Here is a 19,769-nt window from a genome sequence, read left to right on the forward strand (position 1 = left end):
GGATCCTGATCGCCCAGGACAAGAGAGTGAGGCGAACGAGTTGCGCAACTCCCCCTCACTTAAATCCAAGTCAAGCGCAAGTCATGACCTCAACCCCATCCTGTGCAACCTCAAGTCCTGTGGTGATGGGAGAGTGGCGAAGCAGCAGGTGCGGATACACTGGAAGCTGTAGTCACGAACCTGCAAACAGGTGGCCCAGGGAATAGGGTCGCTCTCGACTGGACCGAAGCAGCAGTGGAGATCGGCAGCCCCCCGGGTGTCTGAGCAGTCCTCTCCAGGATTCGTTCTGTTCACCTCCATTGAGGAAGGGGCGAGAAAAGGTGGCTCAAACATAGCCTGCTTCTTTTCACCCTGGCCAGTATACCGCGGCTGACGGGGATGCCAATCAGCATTCGAAATAACAAGGAAAACAAGTTGAAGATGCTCAACCTCGGCATGTGGAATGTGCGAACCCTGCTGGATAACACCAAGGCAGATAGACCAGAAAGAAGAACTGCACTAGTCGCCAAAGAACTAGCTCGCTTCAACGTGGACATCGCAGCACTCAGTGAAACAAGCCTTGCAGACAAGGGTCAGCTCTTAGAACTTGGTGGTGGGTACACCTTCTTTTGGAGTGTTCACAGCAGCACTGAACGGCGAGAGGCAGGCGTTGGATTCGCCATCAGATCCCACCTCGCCCGAAAACTTGCCAAGCTTCCAGAGGGCATTAATGATCGCCTGATGACACTTCAACTCCCACTTGGAAACAAGAAGAGTGCAACGTTGATCAGCGCATATGCCCCAACAATGACCAACCCGGATGATATCAAAGATAAGTTCTGTGAAGAACTTGATGCCCTCATTGCAGCAGTCCCACAGTCAGAGAAGCTTTATTGTCCTCGGGGACTACAACGCCAGAGTGGGGAAAGATCACCAGGCTTGGGAAGGGATCATTGGAAGACACGGCGCAGGCAAGTGCAACAGCAACGGCGTTCTACTCCTGAAGATGTGTGCCTCACATGACCTCGTCATCACCAACACACTCTTCCGCCTCCCCACCCATAAAAAGACATATTGGATGCACCTACGCTCCAGGCAATGGCATCCGATTGATTATGTCATCACCAGGAAGAGGGACAGGCAGGACGTGAGAGTGACAAAGGCCATGTGTGGTGCCGACTGCTGGACTGATCATCTCATCGTTTCCAAACTTAAGCGTCGCATCCTGACCATGAGAAGACCCCAAGGTCAGAAGACTGCAAAGAAGCTCAACATCTCCAAGCTAAAGAGGAGCAAAGTTGCAGAAGAAATCACCAGAGACCTTGATGGCAAGCTGGTGGACACACCCCATGATGACCAGGAAAGCCTTGAAGAACAGTGGGTGGCCTTCAGAGATGCAGTCCACTCCATCGCCCTCGAACACCTCGCGCCAGCATCCCGCAGAAACCAGGACTGGTTTGACGAGAACGATAAAGAGATACAGGCACTGCTATCAGAGAAACACAAACTGTTCGGAGCACATCAGAACGACCCCACGTCACAAGCGAAGAAAGATGCCTTTGCCAGCGCAAGACAAAAACGACAGAAGAAACTCCGTGAGATGCAGGGTGCATGGTATTGCAAAAAGGCTGATGAAATCCAGGAAAGTCACGACACCAAGCATTTCTATGACGCATTGAAGGCTGTGCATGGACCCCAGTCCTCTGGCTCCTCTCCCCTCCTCAATGCAGACGAGACCCAGTTGCTAACAGAGATCAATGGAGATCAACCAGGACCTTGACAACCTCCCGACAGAAGTTACAAAGGGCATCAAGCAACTTTCCTGTGGCAAAGCACCAGGATCAGATGCAATTCCTGCTGAAGTGGACAAAGCAGGAGGCCCTGTCATGGTGCAGAAGCTGACTGAACTCTTCCAGTCCATGTGGAATAAAAGGAAGGTCCCACAACAGCTGAAAGATGCCAGCATAGTCCACATCTACAAGAGGAAAGGCAACCGCCAGTCTTGCGACAATCATCGAGGATTCTCCCTCCTGCCCATAGCTGGGAAGATCTTCGCTCACATCGTGCTCAACCGTCTCAATCAACACCTTGAGCAGGGTCTCCTTTCAGAAAGCCAGTGCCGGTTTCCGTGCCAGACGTGTAACTGTCGACATAATATTTGCTGCACGCCAACTCCAGGAAAAATGCTAAGAGCAGCACGGCGACCTGTTCGTGACCTTCGTCGATCTCACAAAGGCCTTCGACACTGTCAGCAGAGATGGCTTGTGTAAGATCATGCAGAAGTTTGGCTGTCCAAGCAAGTTCATCATCGATTGTCAGGAAGTTCCATGACGGCATGATGGTGAAAGTGCTCGATGATGGAGAAGAGTCGGAAGCCTTTCCAGTGACAAACGGCATGAAGCAAGATTGTGTTCTTGCCCCGACACTCTTCAGCATCGTCTTCTCTGCCATGCTGACTGATGCCTTCAGTGACCAGTGTGACCACTCCTTGGCTTTTTTCACAAGATCTTGGCTATTCGTTGTTCACCTTGGCGTCATGGTTTTCTAGAGGTTTTCTTGGCGTATAGGTTTTCTATTATCATCGCTTTTCCGAAACCTTGTGAATTCTTGGCTTTTTTATTGGCTCACCTTGGCATTTATGAAAATGAGGAGTGGTCACACTGTCCGTGACTGCCAGGATGGTACACATCAGGTACAGGACTGACAGCAGGCTGTTCAACCTCAGGCACCTGCAAGGTGAAGGAGACCATCATCAGAGATCTCTTCTTCTTCTTCGTTTCGAGCTTGATCTTGGTTTCATTCTCTTTCTTCTCGCCACGCTCAGGGGCCGAGGGTCGATGCCTTTTATCACCCCGGAGCTGTGGCGGCGCACACGGGCTATATGTCGGGGCAGGTGTCGAGCAGCCATTGGGTTGTATCGTCATCCAAAACACGCAGACCGTGTGCCCCGCTTGAGGCACGGTATGTGGGACAGCCAAGGATGACATGGTCTGCGGTTTGTTCCTCCACGCCACACTCACAAGCCGCAGAAGGAGCCACACCCCATATTTGAGCGGATTCGTCTGACACCAGAACGTAGACGGTTTCGTCATACCCAAGCCAGTCTTGGCAAGGGCATTCCGATGGTATGGGAACCGACGTCAGGAATGAAAGCGCGGAGTCTGGTATTGTTCGTCCGCCATTCCGTGCTCCAGTTATGATCCGCCCAGTGGGCCGCACTGATGTTAAGGTCGTTGGCGTTTTTCAGCAACGACTGTGCGGCAGGCACAAATGGGTATCTCAAATTCAGTCGCCGGGGCTGCTCATTTGATGAAATAGAGAGCTTGTGATGGAGCAAATGATTTGGCTCGAGTGCCCAGCGAGTGAGAGATAGATAGAGATAGAGTGAGAGATAGAGTGGCTTCTTCGCGGCGAAGCTCAGCGGGTTGGATGCCTGCGAGGATGGAAAGGTTGTCCGTTGGTGTGGGATGCAGGCATCCGGTCACAGTACGCAAGGCGCCGTTGATGGCGGTGTAGATCTGGTGGGAATGAGCACTGCGGCACCAGACGGGCGCACAGTACTCGGTGGTGGAGTAGACCAGGGCTAAGGCTGCTGTACGAAACGTGACAGCACCCACACGCCAGCCGGAACCCACCAGTCGTCAAAGCAGCGCAGCACGGGATGTTAGCTTCTTGCATAGTGGCTCCAGGTGTCAGCGGAACGTGAGTAACCTGTCCAATGTTACCACAATATATTTTGGCTCAGGGCAGGACAGGAGTTTTCCATCGATGTTGAGGTTCAGCTCACGTTTTGCTTCCCTGTTGTTCAAATGGAAAGCTGCCGACACTGTTTTGGTTTCGCTGAGCTTCAATCTCCATTTATGGAGTTAGGCCGATAAAGTAGACATGTCCTGGCTCAAAGTCCCCTCTAGTGCTTCCCACTTCCTTGCCGGGTGGACGATCGTCAGGTCGTCCGCATGAGCATACTTTGTGGAGACCGTGTTCGGCAGGTCGTGGGTGTAGATATTGAAGAGGAGGGGGGCCAGGACCGATCCCTGTGGGACGCCATTCTTAAGGCGTCGTAACCTGATTCGCTGTCCGCCACCGGTGGTGAGGGTGAAGCTTCAATTGTAGACAAGCTCCATGATCATACGGACCATGTGCCTGTCTCGGAGCAGGTGGCGCAACTTGCAGGTGAGGCCGCGGTGCCACACGGTATCATAGGCGGGTGTGACATCAAGGAACACAGCACCGGCCTTCTTTTTAGCCTCAAAGCAGTCCTCAATGTCTTGGGTCATAAGAGTGACCTGATCTATGGAAAATTTCCCGCGCCGAAAACCAGCTTGCTCTCGAGGGAGAAGCGGATCTATAATTGGTTTGACGCGGGCGAAGACAAGATGCTCGAGGATTTTGAAGGGGAAACAAAGAAGAGATATCAGGCGATAACTCTTCGGGTCTCCTGGTATCTTTTGAGGCTTGGGGATCGCGACTACTCAGGCTCTTCTCTAGATTTTGAAGTGGTGCAAGCAGGAAGAGAGAAATTCGGATAACCAGGACTTCAATGCAGAGCCAGCATGGAGTATAAGTTCCGGGCAGATGTGATCGGGGCCGGAGACTTGTTTGGCTTCAGTAGTTGGAGGGCGGTGGCGAGCTCATCCGGGGTGAAGTCATCGGAGATATTTTCGCCTTCTGGTGTTTCCACCCTCCAGAGGTCAGACACCTCTTTGGCCACAAGTCGAGATGACTTGCAGTCCCACGCTTCGTACACCCCATTCTTCACCAGCTGGGTCGCAATGGCATCAGCAGAAACGGGGCACTGGTGAGGGGAGCGTGCTGACCGGCCAGTGAGGGTGTTAATGATACTCCATGCTTTGCGGCTGGAGTGCGAGAAGTCGATGGTGTTGACGGCTTCGGTCCACCGCTCAAGCTTCCTTTGGTAGAGCCGCGCGAGTAGATTGGTGGTGGCTACATTGGAAGGGGTGCCCGGTGGGGCACAAAGGAAGGAGCTGTAGAGGGTCTCGCACTCAGAATCCCAGCACGGCGTATAGTTGTTTCGGCGGCCGCGTGGGATTGCTTTCTTCACCGCAGATGTTATGGCATTGCAAAAGTCCTGGTAAGCCTCGTCCATATTGATGGTATCGGGTGGTGTTGACCCGTGATGGATTTGTTTGTAAGGAGGCTGTCACGATTCCAGTCGGCCTTTCTGAAGTTCCATCGCTTCACCGGTGCGCTCGGGACAGGTGCCACGAGCTTCGGAGCAGTGATAAGCGAGGGTTAATGTTGGGACCGCGGGAACTTCTCAAGCACACGTCTGTCAGGTAGTGGGCTGTCAGGGTCGGCACTCGCGAAGGCCAGATCGGGGTTCGTCCCCGTTCCCCAGCGTCCGGAGAGGAAACTGGCTGCGCCCTTCGGATTGTAAAGGAGGGCAAGCTTGTTGTTTGCTGCCCAGGCAGCAAGACACTCTCCATCGTTGCTCGTGGTGTTATATCCCCAGTCAACATGCTGGCAATTAAAATCGCCAGCGTAGAGACTGTGGAAGGAGAACGTGGGTAACGACGATGGGGATATCCGCGAGGATGGGGGCTTGTAGACGTTGATGATGTTATCGTTTGCAACGTCCACGCACACCCACTCAATCTCGGCATCAGCCACAGATTGACTGACGAGAGTCCAGCTCAGGCTCTCGTGGACAAACCTGGCAAGGCCGTGCTTCCTGCTTTTATCAGACCCAGCTAGTGCACAGTGAAGAAAGACTAGCTTCTCTCCAGAGATGCAGTGGGTCTCTTGGAGGAGGATGACGAGGGCCCGGTTCTTATGGGCAAGCTGCTCGGTGACATTGATCTTGCTTGTCGTAAGGCCCTCGACATTGAGCTGCAGTATTGAGGGTTGACGGGACATTTCAGCGGCATGGGCGCCGCCGCGCCCGAAAAAGGGCAGTTTCCTCGCCACCTGCTGCTCAAAAGACTCGGTGGAGGCTCGGATATGGCAAGAGATATATGACAAGAGAAACAAGAGATCTCTTGTTTGCTGATGACTGCGCCCTCAACGCCTGCACAGAGCAGAAGATGCAGGATGAAATGGACTGCTTCTCACAGGACTGTGACAACTTTGGTCTCTCCATTCGCACCAAAAATACTGGTTATGTATCAGCCCGCACCTGGAAAGCCCTGCCAGGAACCACACATCACGGTGAAGGGGCAGAATCCACAGGCTGGTCGACAGCTTTACCTATATGGGCAGTGCACTCTCGCGAGTGGTGTACATTGACGCTGAGGTCAACAATAGGATTGCCAAGGCAAGCGCTGCCTTTGGGCGACTCCGTGAGAATGTTTGGGAGCAGAGAGGACTCACCCTTACCACCAAGCTGAAGGACTATCGTGCAGTGGAACTCACCACTCTTCTCTCTGCCAGCGAGACCTGGACTGTCTACAGCAGACAGGCTAAACAGCTCAACCACTTTCACCACAGCTGCCTATGCAGACTCCTTCTCATCAGGTGGCAGGACAAAATTCCTGACACAGAGGTCTTGGAACGGGCCGGAATCCCCAGCGTCCACACCCTTCCACGGAAAGCCCAACCCAGATGGGCAGGTCATGTCGTCAGAATGCCCGACAGTCGACTGCCAAAACAGCTTCTGTGTGGAGAACTGTGTCAGGGCAAGCGCTCAGTCGGGGGACAGAAGAAACGGTTTAAGGACTGCTTCAAAGTGTCCGTCAAAGACTTGGATATCAACCTCAGCATTGAGGAATCTCTTGCTCTGGACCATCCAACCTGGCGGAGCAAGCTCACCACAGGAGCGCGTGCAGCAGAGAACAGACGCACTGCATAGGCGCAGAAGAAACGCACCGCGCGCAAGGCCCGGGCTACCTCCACTTCCACTGCAGAACCCATCTACTTGTGTCCTCCGTGTGGGCGTGCCTTCCGGGCCCGGATTGGCCTCACCAGTCACGTCCGGACCCACAGTCACTAATCCTCCAACTGAAAATAAAGTCATGGTCATCTTCGAACCCGAAGGACGAACAGAGTGCTTAGAGCGATCATGCATACCTCCCGGGCTTCCTGCTGTGATGTGAATGAAACGTTTCATTTAAAAATTTATTTTTATTTATCGATGTCCAAGTGACCGCAGACCCACGTGGGTCCATCGCAGGTGAGTGGCCCCTGAACATTGTTCATTAAAGATGGTTGATGAAGATGATGCCAGCTGACTTCCAAGAAGAGGGAAGATGACCCCGGGAAAATGATGGAGTGAATAGAGCAGGATGTTTGAAAGTACAACGTGCTGTCATTTGATTAAATAGGGTTGTCAGGGTGAGGGATAGCTGCTGTACCCGCCTTCCCATCTGCCATATCACGTGACGGGCGCTGCACCTTGAAGATGAATGACGACTGCTGCTTCCTGCATCATTGTGGTGTCATCAGCTTTGGCAGTTGATGTGTTTTTCTTTAAAATTCATTTCATTTGAGCTTCGTTGACTTTTTTCTCCTTTTTTAAGGCCCTTTAGATTCACTTATACTCATACTCACTGAAGTGACACTCGGCTTCGTCAACAAGTATCACCGCCACCACCTCGGTGAACGGTCATTGTTGTCACCGAGTGCTCATGGCTGTGCATGTGTATCCATTCGGGGTCTCGCTGGTCCTGGTCCCAGACCGTGAGGGACTCTGTTGCGAATGTGAGCCATTGCCTCCCCATAGAGCGCCCCGGTTGCGGCGAAGGAGCGGTCCGCCCAGACCTGCTGCATCCCGAGCCACCTTCCGCATGTGCTGGCGTTTCGTCCGTGGTGTGGAGTTGTCGGGAAAATGTGCAAGCTCGGGTGCACTTCCACCGGGCAACCGACAGACGCCTGAGAACCGGTGCAGACAAGGGGATTCCGACTGTTTTATTAAAACAGAGCATCGGGATGGGCGATGAGTGAGTGTGGACGTGATGTGATTTCTGTCCAGTGCTCCGAATGTCAAAGTGAAGAGATTCACAAGAAACGCGGGTAAACGGCGGGAGTAACTACAACTCTCATGAGGTACCAGAGTTCGAAGTCTCAGCGATTCTGCAATGTATATTCTGTGCTGTCAATCTTTCCCTTATGTCTTTGGGTTCTGGCCTCAATGTGCCGAAGATCCCCGCATACAAGCCGCGAGAGTCGTAGTATTCCTCTTGGAGGGGTGTATCAAGTCGAGGTCGAGCTTTCCGCGGGTCCGGCCTTGGTGCACTCTCCCTTCCCGCCGTTGACACTCTCTGCAGCGCTTGCTGAAAGCATGGTCCGTGGAGATGAGGACACCGCTGCTGCGGCTGTCCCTGAGAGTACGGCACCAGAGCCACAGGTGGCTCAAGGGTGCTTGTGAGTGTGTGAGGATTGTGGAAGTTCCTTTCGGAGTCAGACAGGTCTTGGCACAGGCATAAGGCGCACCGCTTCGTGTTCCAGTGTCTAACCGACCTGTTCGGGTGAAGGCACGTTGGAACGAGGAGGAGGTTATGCCATGGCTGTCCGTGAGGCTCAACTGATACACAATGGAGTTAAATTCATCAATCAAGTGTTATTTCAGTTCATACCTGGACGGTCATTGTAAGCCATTTAGGGGAAAGGGAGGCAGGCCGTTTACAAAGCTCTTGTCGATTCCAAGCTGACAGAGCGAGCCCAGGGAAATACCACGCTGGATGGCCTCTTCCCTACGTTGTGGGTGCCCCCGAGAAGAAACAAAGTTACCGGAGATGAGACGAGACAAGCACCGAGGGACGAAACGGCCTCTCCTGCACAGGTGACGGGGTCCAGGCTCCCCCACCCTGTGTGGAAGCTGGCCCGGCTGACTTTGGTGAAGAGTATGGTGGTGACAGGTGGAAGAAGGACATTGTAGGATATGTTAAAGGGCTACCGAAAGGGGCAAGAGCTTGGAGCGAGCACCGGTTAGTTCATCTCATCGGTCGCTTGCATTTGGTAAGTCCTGAGGACCTCCAAGCCGAGCTTGAGAACGTTTTCAAAGTTGATGGTATCCAGCACGAGAGACAATGCCCGCCCAGTCGGGGGTCCCGGAGGTTGTAAGACAAAGGGAACCCGAAGAGACAACGTGAGAGAGGAACGAGTGGATGGCCAAGCACATGGGACTGTGCCGATATGTAAGCCCGACATGCCCCATGCCGGGAGTGAGGGTGTCATCAGGTGACAAAGAAGCGTGCTCGGAGAACTGAGTTCGCTGCGGTTCAAAGGCTTCTTCGTGTGAACCCGGGCCTTGCTGGCAGGCAGTGTATTGCTGGGTCTTGGGCTCGAAGCAAACCCTGTGTATCGCACAGAGATGCAGCGCTTCTGGAAGGCATTTTTGAAAGGGAATGAGAAGCGGTTGCAGAACGTCAGGAGAACACAACAATATTGTGGCAGCTGGTGCGACCAATCACATTTCAGGATGCAGAGAGGGAAAGATCTTGTTGAAGAATGACATTGATACATTGACAATGATTCACAGATCCTTGCATGAGAACAAAGGTCAAAGGACCACCTTGGGAGCCAACAGCCATCTATATATAGTGCCCAACTGTGTCTGCGGACATCCTCCTGCAGTCGGGTTACTTTTTATGACGAGATTGGTGGCAGCATTTGCACTTCGGCCACCATAAAACCCTTCATTCCGCAAAACATTCCAAAAGCATAAAAATCTAAAAGGCCAATACTTGGGAGTACTATCCTTCGCATCTCAGTGTTTACTTGTGGTCCTGACTTTTTTGTGTGTGTGTGTGTGTGTGTGTGTGTGTGTGTGTGTGTGTGTGTGTGTGTGTGTGTGTGTGTGTGTGTGTGTGTGTGTGTGTGTGTGTGTGTGTAATTGGTTATGTTTTCAACGAAGTATTGGTTTCAATTGTTTGTTTAACCCCTCCTTATCCTGAGACAAAACATCCAAAGATTTGCGATAAATGTGGGAGTGTTAAGAATCACCTCGTGCAGCTCCTTCGTGCGGTGCATGGTTTGACGTCATGCGAGAGTAAAACTGCCATGTCATCAAATAAATTTCTATCAAAAAGGTATTTTTTTGTAATTACAGCTCGGTTTCATCATCGTTTGATGTTATCATTCAGATAAATGTTTTTTGTGAAAATTTTCTGATAATTTTTTTGTTTTTTTCTGTTACCAGATATGCCATTTCTGTTAATTGTCCAGTGTCGAGCTGTAAAGGGCAATTAAAAAGGATTGACAAGCACGTTGTGAACGTACATGACATAAGAGTAAGATGTTGATATTTTAATGAAAATCTGGATTATTTATTTATTTTTCATGTTGTTTATGTTTTTTCTTGTTTTTCATATTTTTCAGTTGTGTTTAATTCTGTAATTGATTTGTCGTTTTATATGTTTTTTGTTTGCTTCGAAAGGAGATGTGGAATATCGAAAATTGATGAAGGATGTTCGAGTAAGCATGATGGAGGATAAATTGAGAGCACTCCAAAGAAGCAGTCACACACCCATAAAAAGGAGGAAAACGTGGATATGGGGGAGGAGGACGACGGGGACAGAGACGTTGACAAAATACAAAAAGTGTTAAAACTGTCTGACAAACCACACAAGGCATTACAAGTTGTTCGAGGAATCGATAAAATGACAACACTAAACATGATAAAGTTGAAATATTTTTGAAGAAAATTGCGCTCCATTCTCCGAAAAGAAGGTACGAGAAGACATTGCGTCACATTTTATGAAGTTATTATAAAACACTGGTGAACAATGTCTCATGTATCATATTTTGCTATTTTATTATTATTATTTTTTGTTAATGTAATTTACTTTGCAGTGAGAGCATTTTATGATGAAACCAATGTGTATTGTTGCATTTTGTATTGAAGGGGTCGGTGAGGAAGAGTCTGGAGGAGGAGAGAGAGCCCTCGCTTCACGTACCTGAGCTGACAAGTGAAGATGAGAGCTTTGCAGAACAGGAAGAGTTTTCTTCTGAGGCCTCTGAGTTCCCTCTGGAGAAGGCACACCTGGATTTGACATCTCCAGAGGAGGCACACCTGGATTTTCCTTCTCCAGGGGAGGCACACCTGGATTTGCCTTTTCCAGAGGAGGTACACCGGATTTGCCTTTTCCAGAGGAGGCACACCGGATTTGCTTTCTCCAGAGGAACCAGGGGAAACAAGAAACCGATTGAAGACCTGAATGATCCTCGATGAATTGTGCTCCTGACGTTAAAATAATTACGTAGCAGAATAACTTAAAAGTGAATAATTTTAATTGTACCTCTTCCACACTTTACAGCTCCACAAGACTGCAAAAGAGTTCAACCTTGAGGATCCCAACATTTTGTTGATGAAGCCAGAGTACAACATGTTGCATGATCCATGTCTTGAAAATCATTTCAAGATTCCTCATTGACTGAATTTCCTGAAAAACGAAGGCTCCATAACAAGAGATAACCAGGTGGGATAACATTCACTCCTCACCCCCACTCCCCTCCACCAACAGGAATGTACGATTACTTCATGTGAATTGCAGTTTACATTTCCAGATTTTTGGATGCAGAGATATGTTTATGAGGTTTGGGGGGGGGGGTGGGGGAGCAGATTGTTTGGTATCAGTTATTGGAAAGAACACCTTGGCACTGGATTTGTTTGTGTCAAGTAATTCATAAATTCAGGTGTGGAAACGCTGTCTGTTTAGATTTTAGTTCAGCGTAATGATGTCTGATCCTGTTTTTCCCTGTTGTCTGAACAGGAAATTATGAAGGTTTGTGTGGCATCACGGTGGTGCGCACGTAGCACACACTTTTTGGTGACATTGCAGACTTAGTCCTTCCCCGTGAGTGGCCGAGGGATGCATTTGCATGCCCTGAGTTATGGGGACATCTATCTCAGGGTGCAGAATGGCTGGTTGTCGTCTCGTTGACGTCCAATTGACGCTGAGGAAGAGGTTCCAGACACCACTCCCCACTACCAAACCCACCTCCACCTTGTAGATAAGAGCGGTTGTTGGCTTGGAAGATGGAGATCGTTCGTGACGTCTGTGATCGCACAGGGAGAGAGCTTATTCTCAATGGGCCCACAGGCTTGTTCGTGCCCTGCAGCTCTGAACCTGCCTGCTCAACAGTGCCCTGCTCACTTGTTCACCCTGCCCTCGCCCAATCCTCATTTCCGAAATCTTCTTCGTCCGCGTCAGTGTGCGTGGTTGCGGACAGCTTGTCGTGGTCACGAGCAGGTTATACCTTGTTGTGTTGCTCTTATTGTGTATTTACATCCTGAAGATGCATTCTTTGATGTAATTTTATTTCCATAAATTATTGTTTCGAAGAGCTGCATTCCTGTTTGTTCACCACAATTTTTCCAAGTAACATTCGGGCCTCAACAGGTCGACTGGGGGAGGAAGAAATTAAAGACAATCTTATTTAGTTGCTGACAAGGTTTGGATCATGCTGAAGCATGGATCGATAGAACATCACTGGCGACCAGTTTGTGGTTAGAGTAACTCATTAGTCATTCACAGGCTCGAGTCCCGGCATGTCAGCCTTTTTCTCGACAGTGGTTAAGCTGCTTCCGTTGGGGAATTTGTAAGCATGACAATATTCGGTATTGAAATCTGCGCCCTTCGGGTAATTGCCCCCGCCCTGCAGGTTTGACTCTCACTCATTGTGTGCCGGCCTCCATGGGGTTAAATTTGAGAATAGCCCCAAATAATCCTTTTACAAAACTTTGACAGAACTTCTTCAGTGAGTTCATGAAACGTTCTCCTTTTTTGTGTACCCCCGTGCCTCATCCATGGAATACGCTTTTCTGGAGGCTGCAGGAATACATCACACAGGGAGAAATTGACTGAGCGCTGGACCAGCTCAATTTGGAAAGTGCACCAGGACCAGACGGGGTGAAGCCGAGGGATCTTCTCGACGTGGAAAACACACAAATTGCTGAAAAGACTGTTCAACAGCTGGATGAGCGACGGCGTCATACCCCCACAAGTGAAAGAGTGCCGATCGACATTAATCCCGAAAACCACAGATCCCGACCAACTAATGTATCTGACTAATTGGAGGCCCCTTACCAAGTTACCATCGGTTCGACAATAGCGAGGACGTTCAGCCGTATTCTTGAAAATAGGCTTGGTGGGGTCTGCCAAACGAGGCGCACCAGTGAGGTTTTATCACTTCCGGTTCCGGTTTTGAGCAGCGAGAGGTCTCCTTTGGGGCTCCCTGCTGACTTTCTCAAAGTTAAGTTTCCGGTTGTTATTTGTCCCGTTTTAACTGTTTAATTTTCTCACCTACATGTTACTGTGTGTTCCTAGTTCGGTTTTGTTTCAAAAATCGTGCTATTTTGTGAGTATTTTTGTCGACGTTCTTACCTGGTGTTTGAGGCCTAGGCCTTGGCCTAGGCTTGAGGCCTACCGGTTCCACTCGGTGTTCGATCGTTTTTTTTTTTTTTTCTCCCCATTACCTTCAATTTCTATCCTCCCCATTACCTGCAATTTTCATCCTCCCCACTTTCCAAACATCCCCCATTCTCCCAACTAATCTCTTTCTAATCTCAAAAAAAATATATATATATATATATATATATATATATATATATATATATATATATATATATATATATATATATATATATATATATATATATATATATATACCCAACAACAACAACAACAACACGCTCACCTTCTCCCGATTCTGCTTCTTCTTCTTCCTCTTAACTTCCTCCTCGTCTTCTTCCTCGATTTTTTTCTTCACTTCCATGACCTAATCTGTTGAACTCTCTCAAACATTAATATTAACAACAAAAACGATCTTATAATGCTTCATCTTCCTCTCTCACACATGTGGTACTCTTTACTGTTTCACAATGCACTACTCTTCTGCTATTTTAACAGACTGCTCTCATTTCGACCTCTCCTTCATTCCTTGCCTAAAAAATCCAACTATTACAGCGCTTCTTCTCTCCATTCTCTGAATTCACCTTCATTGCATCCATCAAGAATTGTGTTAAATCGCATCTCTGACCTAAAACTTTTAAAAACCACAGTTTGCCATGGATGTTCGCTTTCCATCAACCATTCTTTTTTTCCAACTTCAGTGCCAACTCACCCCCCTCACCCCTCACTCTCACTCTCAAAGCAACCATCCCACTCTTCTCCCTCCAAGCCTCCCTCTCACCTCTCTCAAAAATTCCCCCTCACCTTTCTCCCACCTTTCATCCCCCTCACTCATCCTTCTCAAAGTTGCCCCCCTCTCATCCACCAAGCTGCCTCCCTCCACTGCCCTCTCACCTCCATCTCTTCACTCCACCTCCTCAAATCCTCAACTGCCTTCTTCCTTGTCTCTTGTCCCCCCTCTCCCCCAGCACCACAGAGCCTTTTCTCCTCCTCATTCGGCCCCCTCCCCTCTCTATTCTGCAATACCCCACACTCTTTCAACAACCCTCCTTACCTCTCCCCTCGACCTACCCTTCCCCTCCCCTCCACCTCCTGCACCCAAAGCCTCCTCCCCTCCCTCTTCATTAAAAGTGTGGACCTCAAATATCCGGGGCCTTCGCTCAAACCTTTCAGATCTTTCCATACAGGTTGCCACTGACAAACCAGACATTATCTGCCTAACAGAAACTTTCCTCTCCCAAGACGTGTCTGACTCCCAAGTATCTCTCCCCGGTTACTCCCTCTTACGGTATGACAGACCTGAGCCTCGTCCTGGTGGAGGTGTTGCTCTCTTCATCAAAGACTCTATTCCTCACTCTCCATGCACTGCTCTCACTCCCCCACACCCCCAGGAATACCTCTGGCTTCGGCTTCCCCTCCACTCCCACCTCATGTTTATATGTGTACTGTACCGTCCACCGAACAGTGATGACTCCATCTACACCTCACTATCCGAAAACATGGACCATCTTCTATCTTCTCATCCAAACTCTCTCTTCCTCATATGTGGTGACTTCAATTGTCATCACGCCAGTTGGCTAGGTGTGGGTACCTCTCTCACCTGCCATGACACCTCTGCAAAAGCTTTCTGCGACTCATTGGGACTGACTCAATCGGTCAACTTCCCGACCCGGATCTCAACCAATGGTACTCCATCTCTTCTGGATCTGATTTTGACAAATTTCCCTGACAATATCTGCTGCTCTTCCTTCGCTCCAATCAGTTCTTCTGACCACGTCCTTGTTAAAGTGGACATCTCTCTGGCTGTTATCAGAGAACCACCTCACCGCCGTCGAGTCTGGCATTTCACTCAAGCCGACTGGCAGGGTCTCCGAGCAGCCATCAAACTTACAGACTGGTCTCCTATCACTACTTTCTCAAATATCAACTCATCCTGGGAATTCTTTCAAAGAAACTTGCTCTCCCTCATGCACAGATTTATCCCCTCTCATGTTGAGTTGTCCTACCCTTCCTCCCGCCCTTGGTTTACTGAAGCTTGTGGCGAGGCAGTTGTCCTGAAACAACTTGCCTTTGCCTCATGGAAAGCAAACCCAATTGAGGGCAATCTCAGTTCTTTCCACAAAGCTCGGAACAAGTGTGTATCTACCCTCAGGAGAGCCAGAAAACAACATCTTTCTCATCTCAAGTCTGAACTCTCAAACCTCTCTCCCTCCTCAAAATCCTGGTGGCGTTTAATCAAATCTGTTTCTGGTGTATGTTCCCCCTCCATCCCTCCCTTACCTCAAATGGCTGCGCTGCTGATTCCACACGTGATAAAGCTGAATGTCAAAACTCGGTGTTTGCAGCTAAATCTTGTGTCCTCAACCCATCACTATCTCTACCCACTTTACCCAGTCGCACCCAACTGTCCCTGAACTCTGTATCCTTTTCTCCTGACAAGGTGGAGAGCTTGCTTTCAAACCTCGAGTCAGATTCTGCAACCGGTCCAGACGGCATCAGCCCACGTGTCCTCAAAGCCTGCTCTTCTGCTCTTGCTCACCCTCTCTCTGTTCTATTCACCCTCTCATTTGCCCAAGGTCATCTGCCATCTGCTTGGAAATCTGCTAACATCACTGCCCTGCATAAAAAAGGTGCAAAAACAGATCCCTGTAACTACAGACCAATCAGCCTTCTCCCAATCATCAGCAAGGTTATGGAATCCATCATCGCTTCAGGCATGAAATCCTTCCTCTTCTCAAATGGCTTGATTTCCAATCATCAATTTGGTTTCAGACAAGGTCACTCTACCCTGGATATGCTCCTTCTGCTCTCCCATCAATGGATGGAGGTCCTCAATGCCAGACAGGAAATCCGAGCCGTATCCCTGGACATAACACGTGCTTTTGACACAGTCTGGCACGCTGCACTACTCACCAAACTCTCTTCCCATGGTATTCAAGGCCATCTCCACTCATGGCTCGCAGACTTCCTCTCCTGTCGCAGTCAACCTGTGGCCCTAAATGGAGTTTTTTCATCCCCTCTTCCTGTGCAGGCTGGAGTTCCTCAAGGTTGCATTCTGGGCCCTGTTCTTTTTCTGGTTTTCATCAATGATCTCTCGGACTCTCTGGAAAATCCTCTATTTCTCTTTGCCGACGACTCCACCCTCTGCCGTACCATCTGTCATCCCTCAGACCGGCAAGCAGCAGCTTCTTCGCTCACTGCAGATCTGGATAAAATCACAAACTGGTCCAACACGTGGAACATGTATTTCAATCCAGACAAATCTCACACTCTCAATATGTCTCTTCGAAAGGACCGTTTAGAAAACGCCCCCATCCACTTTCTCAACAATCCTCTGGAAGAAGTCTTTTCTTTCAAGCTTCTGGGTCTCACTACCTGCCATGACCTTTCCTGGGAAAGTCACATTTCCAACCTCACCTCAAAAGCCAGTCGCCAACTGGGAATCCTCCGTCGTGCAAAGTCCTTCCTCAGCCCTCTTGAGCTCCTGACCACTTACAAAGCATTTGTCCGTAGCCTGATGGAGTACTGCTCTCCCCTCTGGGCTGGTGCTCCTGCCTCCCACCTTTCTCGGCTTCACGCTGTCGAAACCAGGGCATTTAAGATCATCGGCATCTCCCGCAATGAAGCTGAGTCTTTGGGCCTCTCACTCAATCACCGCAGGTTGGTCGGTGGTCTTTCCGTCTTCTACCGACTCCTCTCCAGCCTTGCCCCCCCTGCTCTCTCTGCGATTTGTCCCCACCACATTTCCACAGGGCGCTCAAGGTCCGCCAACAACCCCCTTCTGGTAAAACTACCAAAATCACGAATCACTGCTCATCTTCACTCTTTCATTCCTCTTTTTCCCGCCTTTGGAATAAACTTCCTCACTCTATTCTTTCCCATTCTTCCCTCCAGGCTTTCAAAACAGCTGTTCACCACCACCTCTTATCTTCCCCCATCCAAATCCTCGATCTTTTCTACCCCCGATAATCCACCCAAGCCCACTTCCTTCATTTCTCCTGCTTTCCTTCCTGAAAGTCCCTGTAATGTCCATCTTCTCTTCGCCATGTTCCCCGTCCCATCCCCATCCCTCTCCCTTCCACAGTTCACCTAATGTGTCTGTTCCCCACTGTTTTGTCCCTTCCACTCCTGCCCCTCTTGTCTCATGCCTCCTTGCTGTGAGTTGTGTGTTAGCTCTCATACGAGCCTCGACCAAGGTATACAAAAAAAAAAAGGCAGCAGGCTGCAGTGAGAACATTGCCACACTGGCCAACATCATGAGAGAGGCTAAGCAAAATATAAAGGCACCAGCCGTGGTAATGATCGACTTTGCCAAAGCGTTCGACACCGTCTCCCACAATCACATTTGCACAGCCCTACTTTTCAAATCTATCCCGACCGGCACAATTAAGTTGATCGCCAGTACTTTCATCGGGGCCTCGACAGCTTTTGAGAAACGAGGAGAAAGGAAAATTTGGCTGCAAAAGGGGGTTAAACAGGGAGACCCACCATCTCCTCTTCTGTTTAATTGGGTGCTCGATCACCTTAACAGTGAGCTCGAGAGGACGGGGATTCCGTACATATTCCGAGCGAGGGGGTCAGGCGACTCGGACGTTAGGAACGCCCAAGAAAACTGCGCAACAAATTAGAGCAGAATCAAGTTCTATTGTAAAAAGAGACAAGAGAAGTTGGGGGGCGACGGAAATTCTGTAGGGGTATTTGAGACTCAGTGCGCAAATACGAACGATATGCACCAGGTGAGAGATAAGCGACGAGATAAGGAGGAGGATGACGACAAACCAGCGAACAGGCAAGAAGGCAATGGCGTGAGAATGAGTGGACTTGTCTGGAGTGGTTGGCTTGTTGAGCATTCGCCGATGACCTGACACTCGTCAGTGGGTGCTGGCAGGGTATGCAAGTTAAACTGGACATCGTCAAACAGTTTTGCGATTACACCGGGCAAGACCTCAATTTAGCCCAAACCAAAGGCTTCTACATACAACACGGTCGTGACCGCAGCTCGATGTACAACTGTGACAATTGGACTCCACCGGCGCCTCCCTCCCAGGGGAAGAGATTTCCACGCTTGCCCTCGAACAACACGTCAGTTACCTAGGCACCATGATTAGCCCGACATCAATTTTCTGCCTGAAAGACTTGGCCTCGACCCCAAACAATTGGCTGAACAACATCAGAGATGCTCCTGTTAGAGCTTTGACACGCGCTGCTTTAATCAAAAACCATGTCGTCCCAAGGCTCCTCCACCAATTAGGACACAGCGACACCCCCAAACATCAGCTTCACAAAATTACTCGAACAATCAGGATGGCGGTAAAACGAGCGATCCACATGCCAACACAGACTCTGGACGGTTTTCTGTATACAAAAACACGGGACGGTGGAATTAGATTGATAAGTCTAGCCCTCGCTGTCCCACGGATTAGAGCCACCAAAGATTGGGTCTTGATCCATTCTCTCGATAGTGTGACCCGCGCCATTTCTATCGGGTCTTCCACCGGCGCCTCCTTCCAATTCCGCTTCACCAGATTAGGCCGAAAGGTGGACGACTCTGGGAATGTTTCGAACACCGGTTTGCGCAACACGATAGGAAAACGCTGGTATTCCCAGCAAGTTTACGGTCTCAGTGTGGATACGTTCCGCAATGATCCGGTCTTTCACACCTGGCTGCACAACTTGAGGCTGGACCGATTTCGGCACACGCCAGCAGCACTCCAATTGCGTTCCAAAATCTACCCAGTCAGAGCCGCGTTGACCAGGGTAAGGCCTGAGGCCGACGGAACCTTTCGGCTGTGCTGAGTGGAGTTAGAAACCCTTTTCCATGTTCTCTGTGAGATGTTCACTGGACTGGCCGACAAGAGTGGCTGGAACTGTGAAAGGGAAAAATTAATCACCAGAGAGAAAGAAGAAAGCCACAGACCAGATCTAGTTTGCACTAAACAAGGATACCCAGCCAAGATCTTAGATGTTACAATAATATTTGAAAGACTCTCAATCCTTGGAACTGGCATTCGGAGCTCTTGTGAAGACTTTTAGAGGAACATCTGGAAATCACACAATTAGACATACAAGGTTTCCCCGTCGGAGCTCGAGGAAAATGGTTTCCCCAGAACTCCCTTATTTTAGAAAGCTGAGGAGTGAACAATATTCGATGAGCGGCCATTCAAATCTCCAGAGCGACTTTGCTGATGTCCCTGGACATGCCATGTGCATTCACTGGAGAAGACCCCGACGGCCAGACTTGATGGCTTGCCCTTGTACTTGGGTCACTTACACATCTATGCTGCTGACCTCCCTCCACCAGATACCCTACTCCCAATCCCTCCCCCTTAATGAAATTGCTCCATGATGCCATTGCTTATACTACTGTTCTCCTCAGCTTGCCCACTGCCGGCACATCGACTCACACTTTCTCATTAACTACCTTTATCTTTTTGCCCCCACCCAGGTGTCATTTCACGAAGAAAAAAAAAAACATTTTTG

At 49.6% G+C, this 19,769-nt stretch overlaps 1 protein-coding gene and 1 pseudogene across 1 annotated transcript; one reads left to right on the forward strand and one right to left on the reverse strand.

Annotated features, from left to right (window-relative positions):
- The first annotated feature begins 378 nt into the window (after positions 1-378).
- LOC147007672 (uncharacterized) lies at positions 379-2,863 on the forward strand (annotated as a pseudogene).
- On the reverse strand, positions 2,863-13,433 carry LOC147007673 (uncharacterized). Its single transcript, XM_085866603.1, has 2 exons — positions 11,038-13,433; positions 2,863-10,948 (listed from the first exon to the last, which is right to left on the reverse strand). The coding sequence occupies exon 2, from the start codon at positions 5,854-5,856 to the stop codon at positions 5,233-5,235; it is 624 nt and encodes a 207-aa protein (XP_085722729.1). The 5' UTR covers positions 5,857-10,948; positions 11,038-13,433; the 3' UTR covers positions 2,863-5,232.
- Positions 13,434-19,769: the final 6,336 nt, after the last annotated feature.

The sequence above is a fragment of the Eptatretus burgeri genome, unplaced genomic scaffold, assembly GCF_056783735.1.
Source record: "Eptatretus burgeri isolate ZD-2024b unplaced genomic scaffold, Ebu_testis_v1 Ebu_testis_scaffold_52, whole genome shotgun sequence".
NCBI lineage: Eukaryota > Metazoa > Chordata > Myxini > Myxiniformes > Myxinidae > Eptatretus > Eptatretus burgeri.

Excerpts from the sequence above, each read along its gene's own strand:
- LOC147007673 (XM_085866603.1), bottom strand. The coding sequence starts at position 5,856 with ATGTCCCGTCAACCCTCAATACTGCAGCTCAATGTCGAGGGCCTTACG.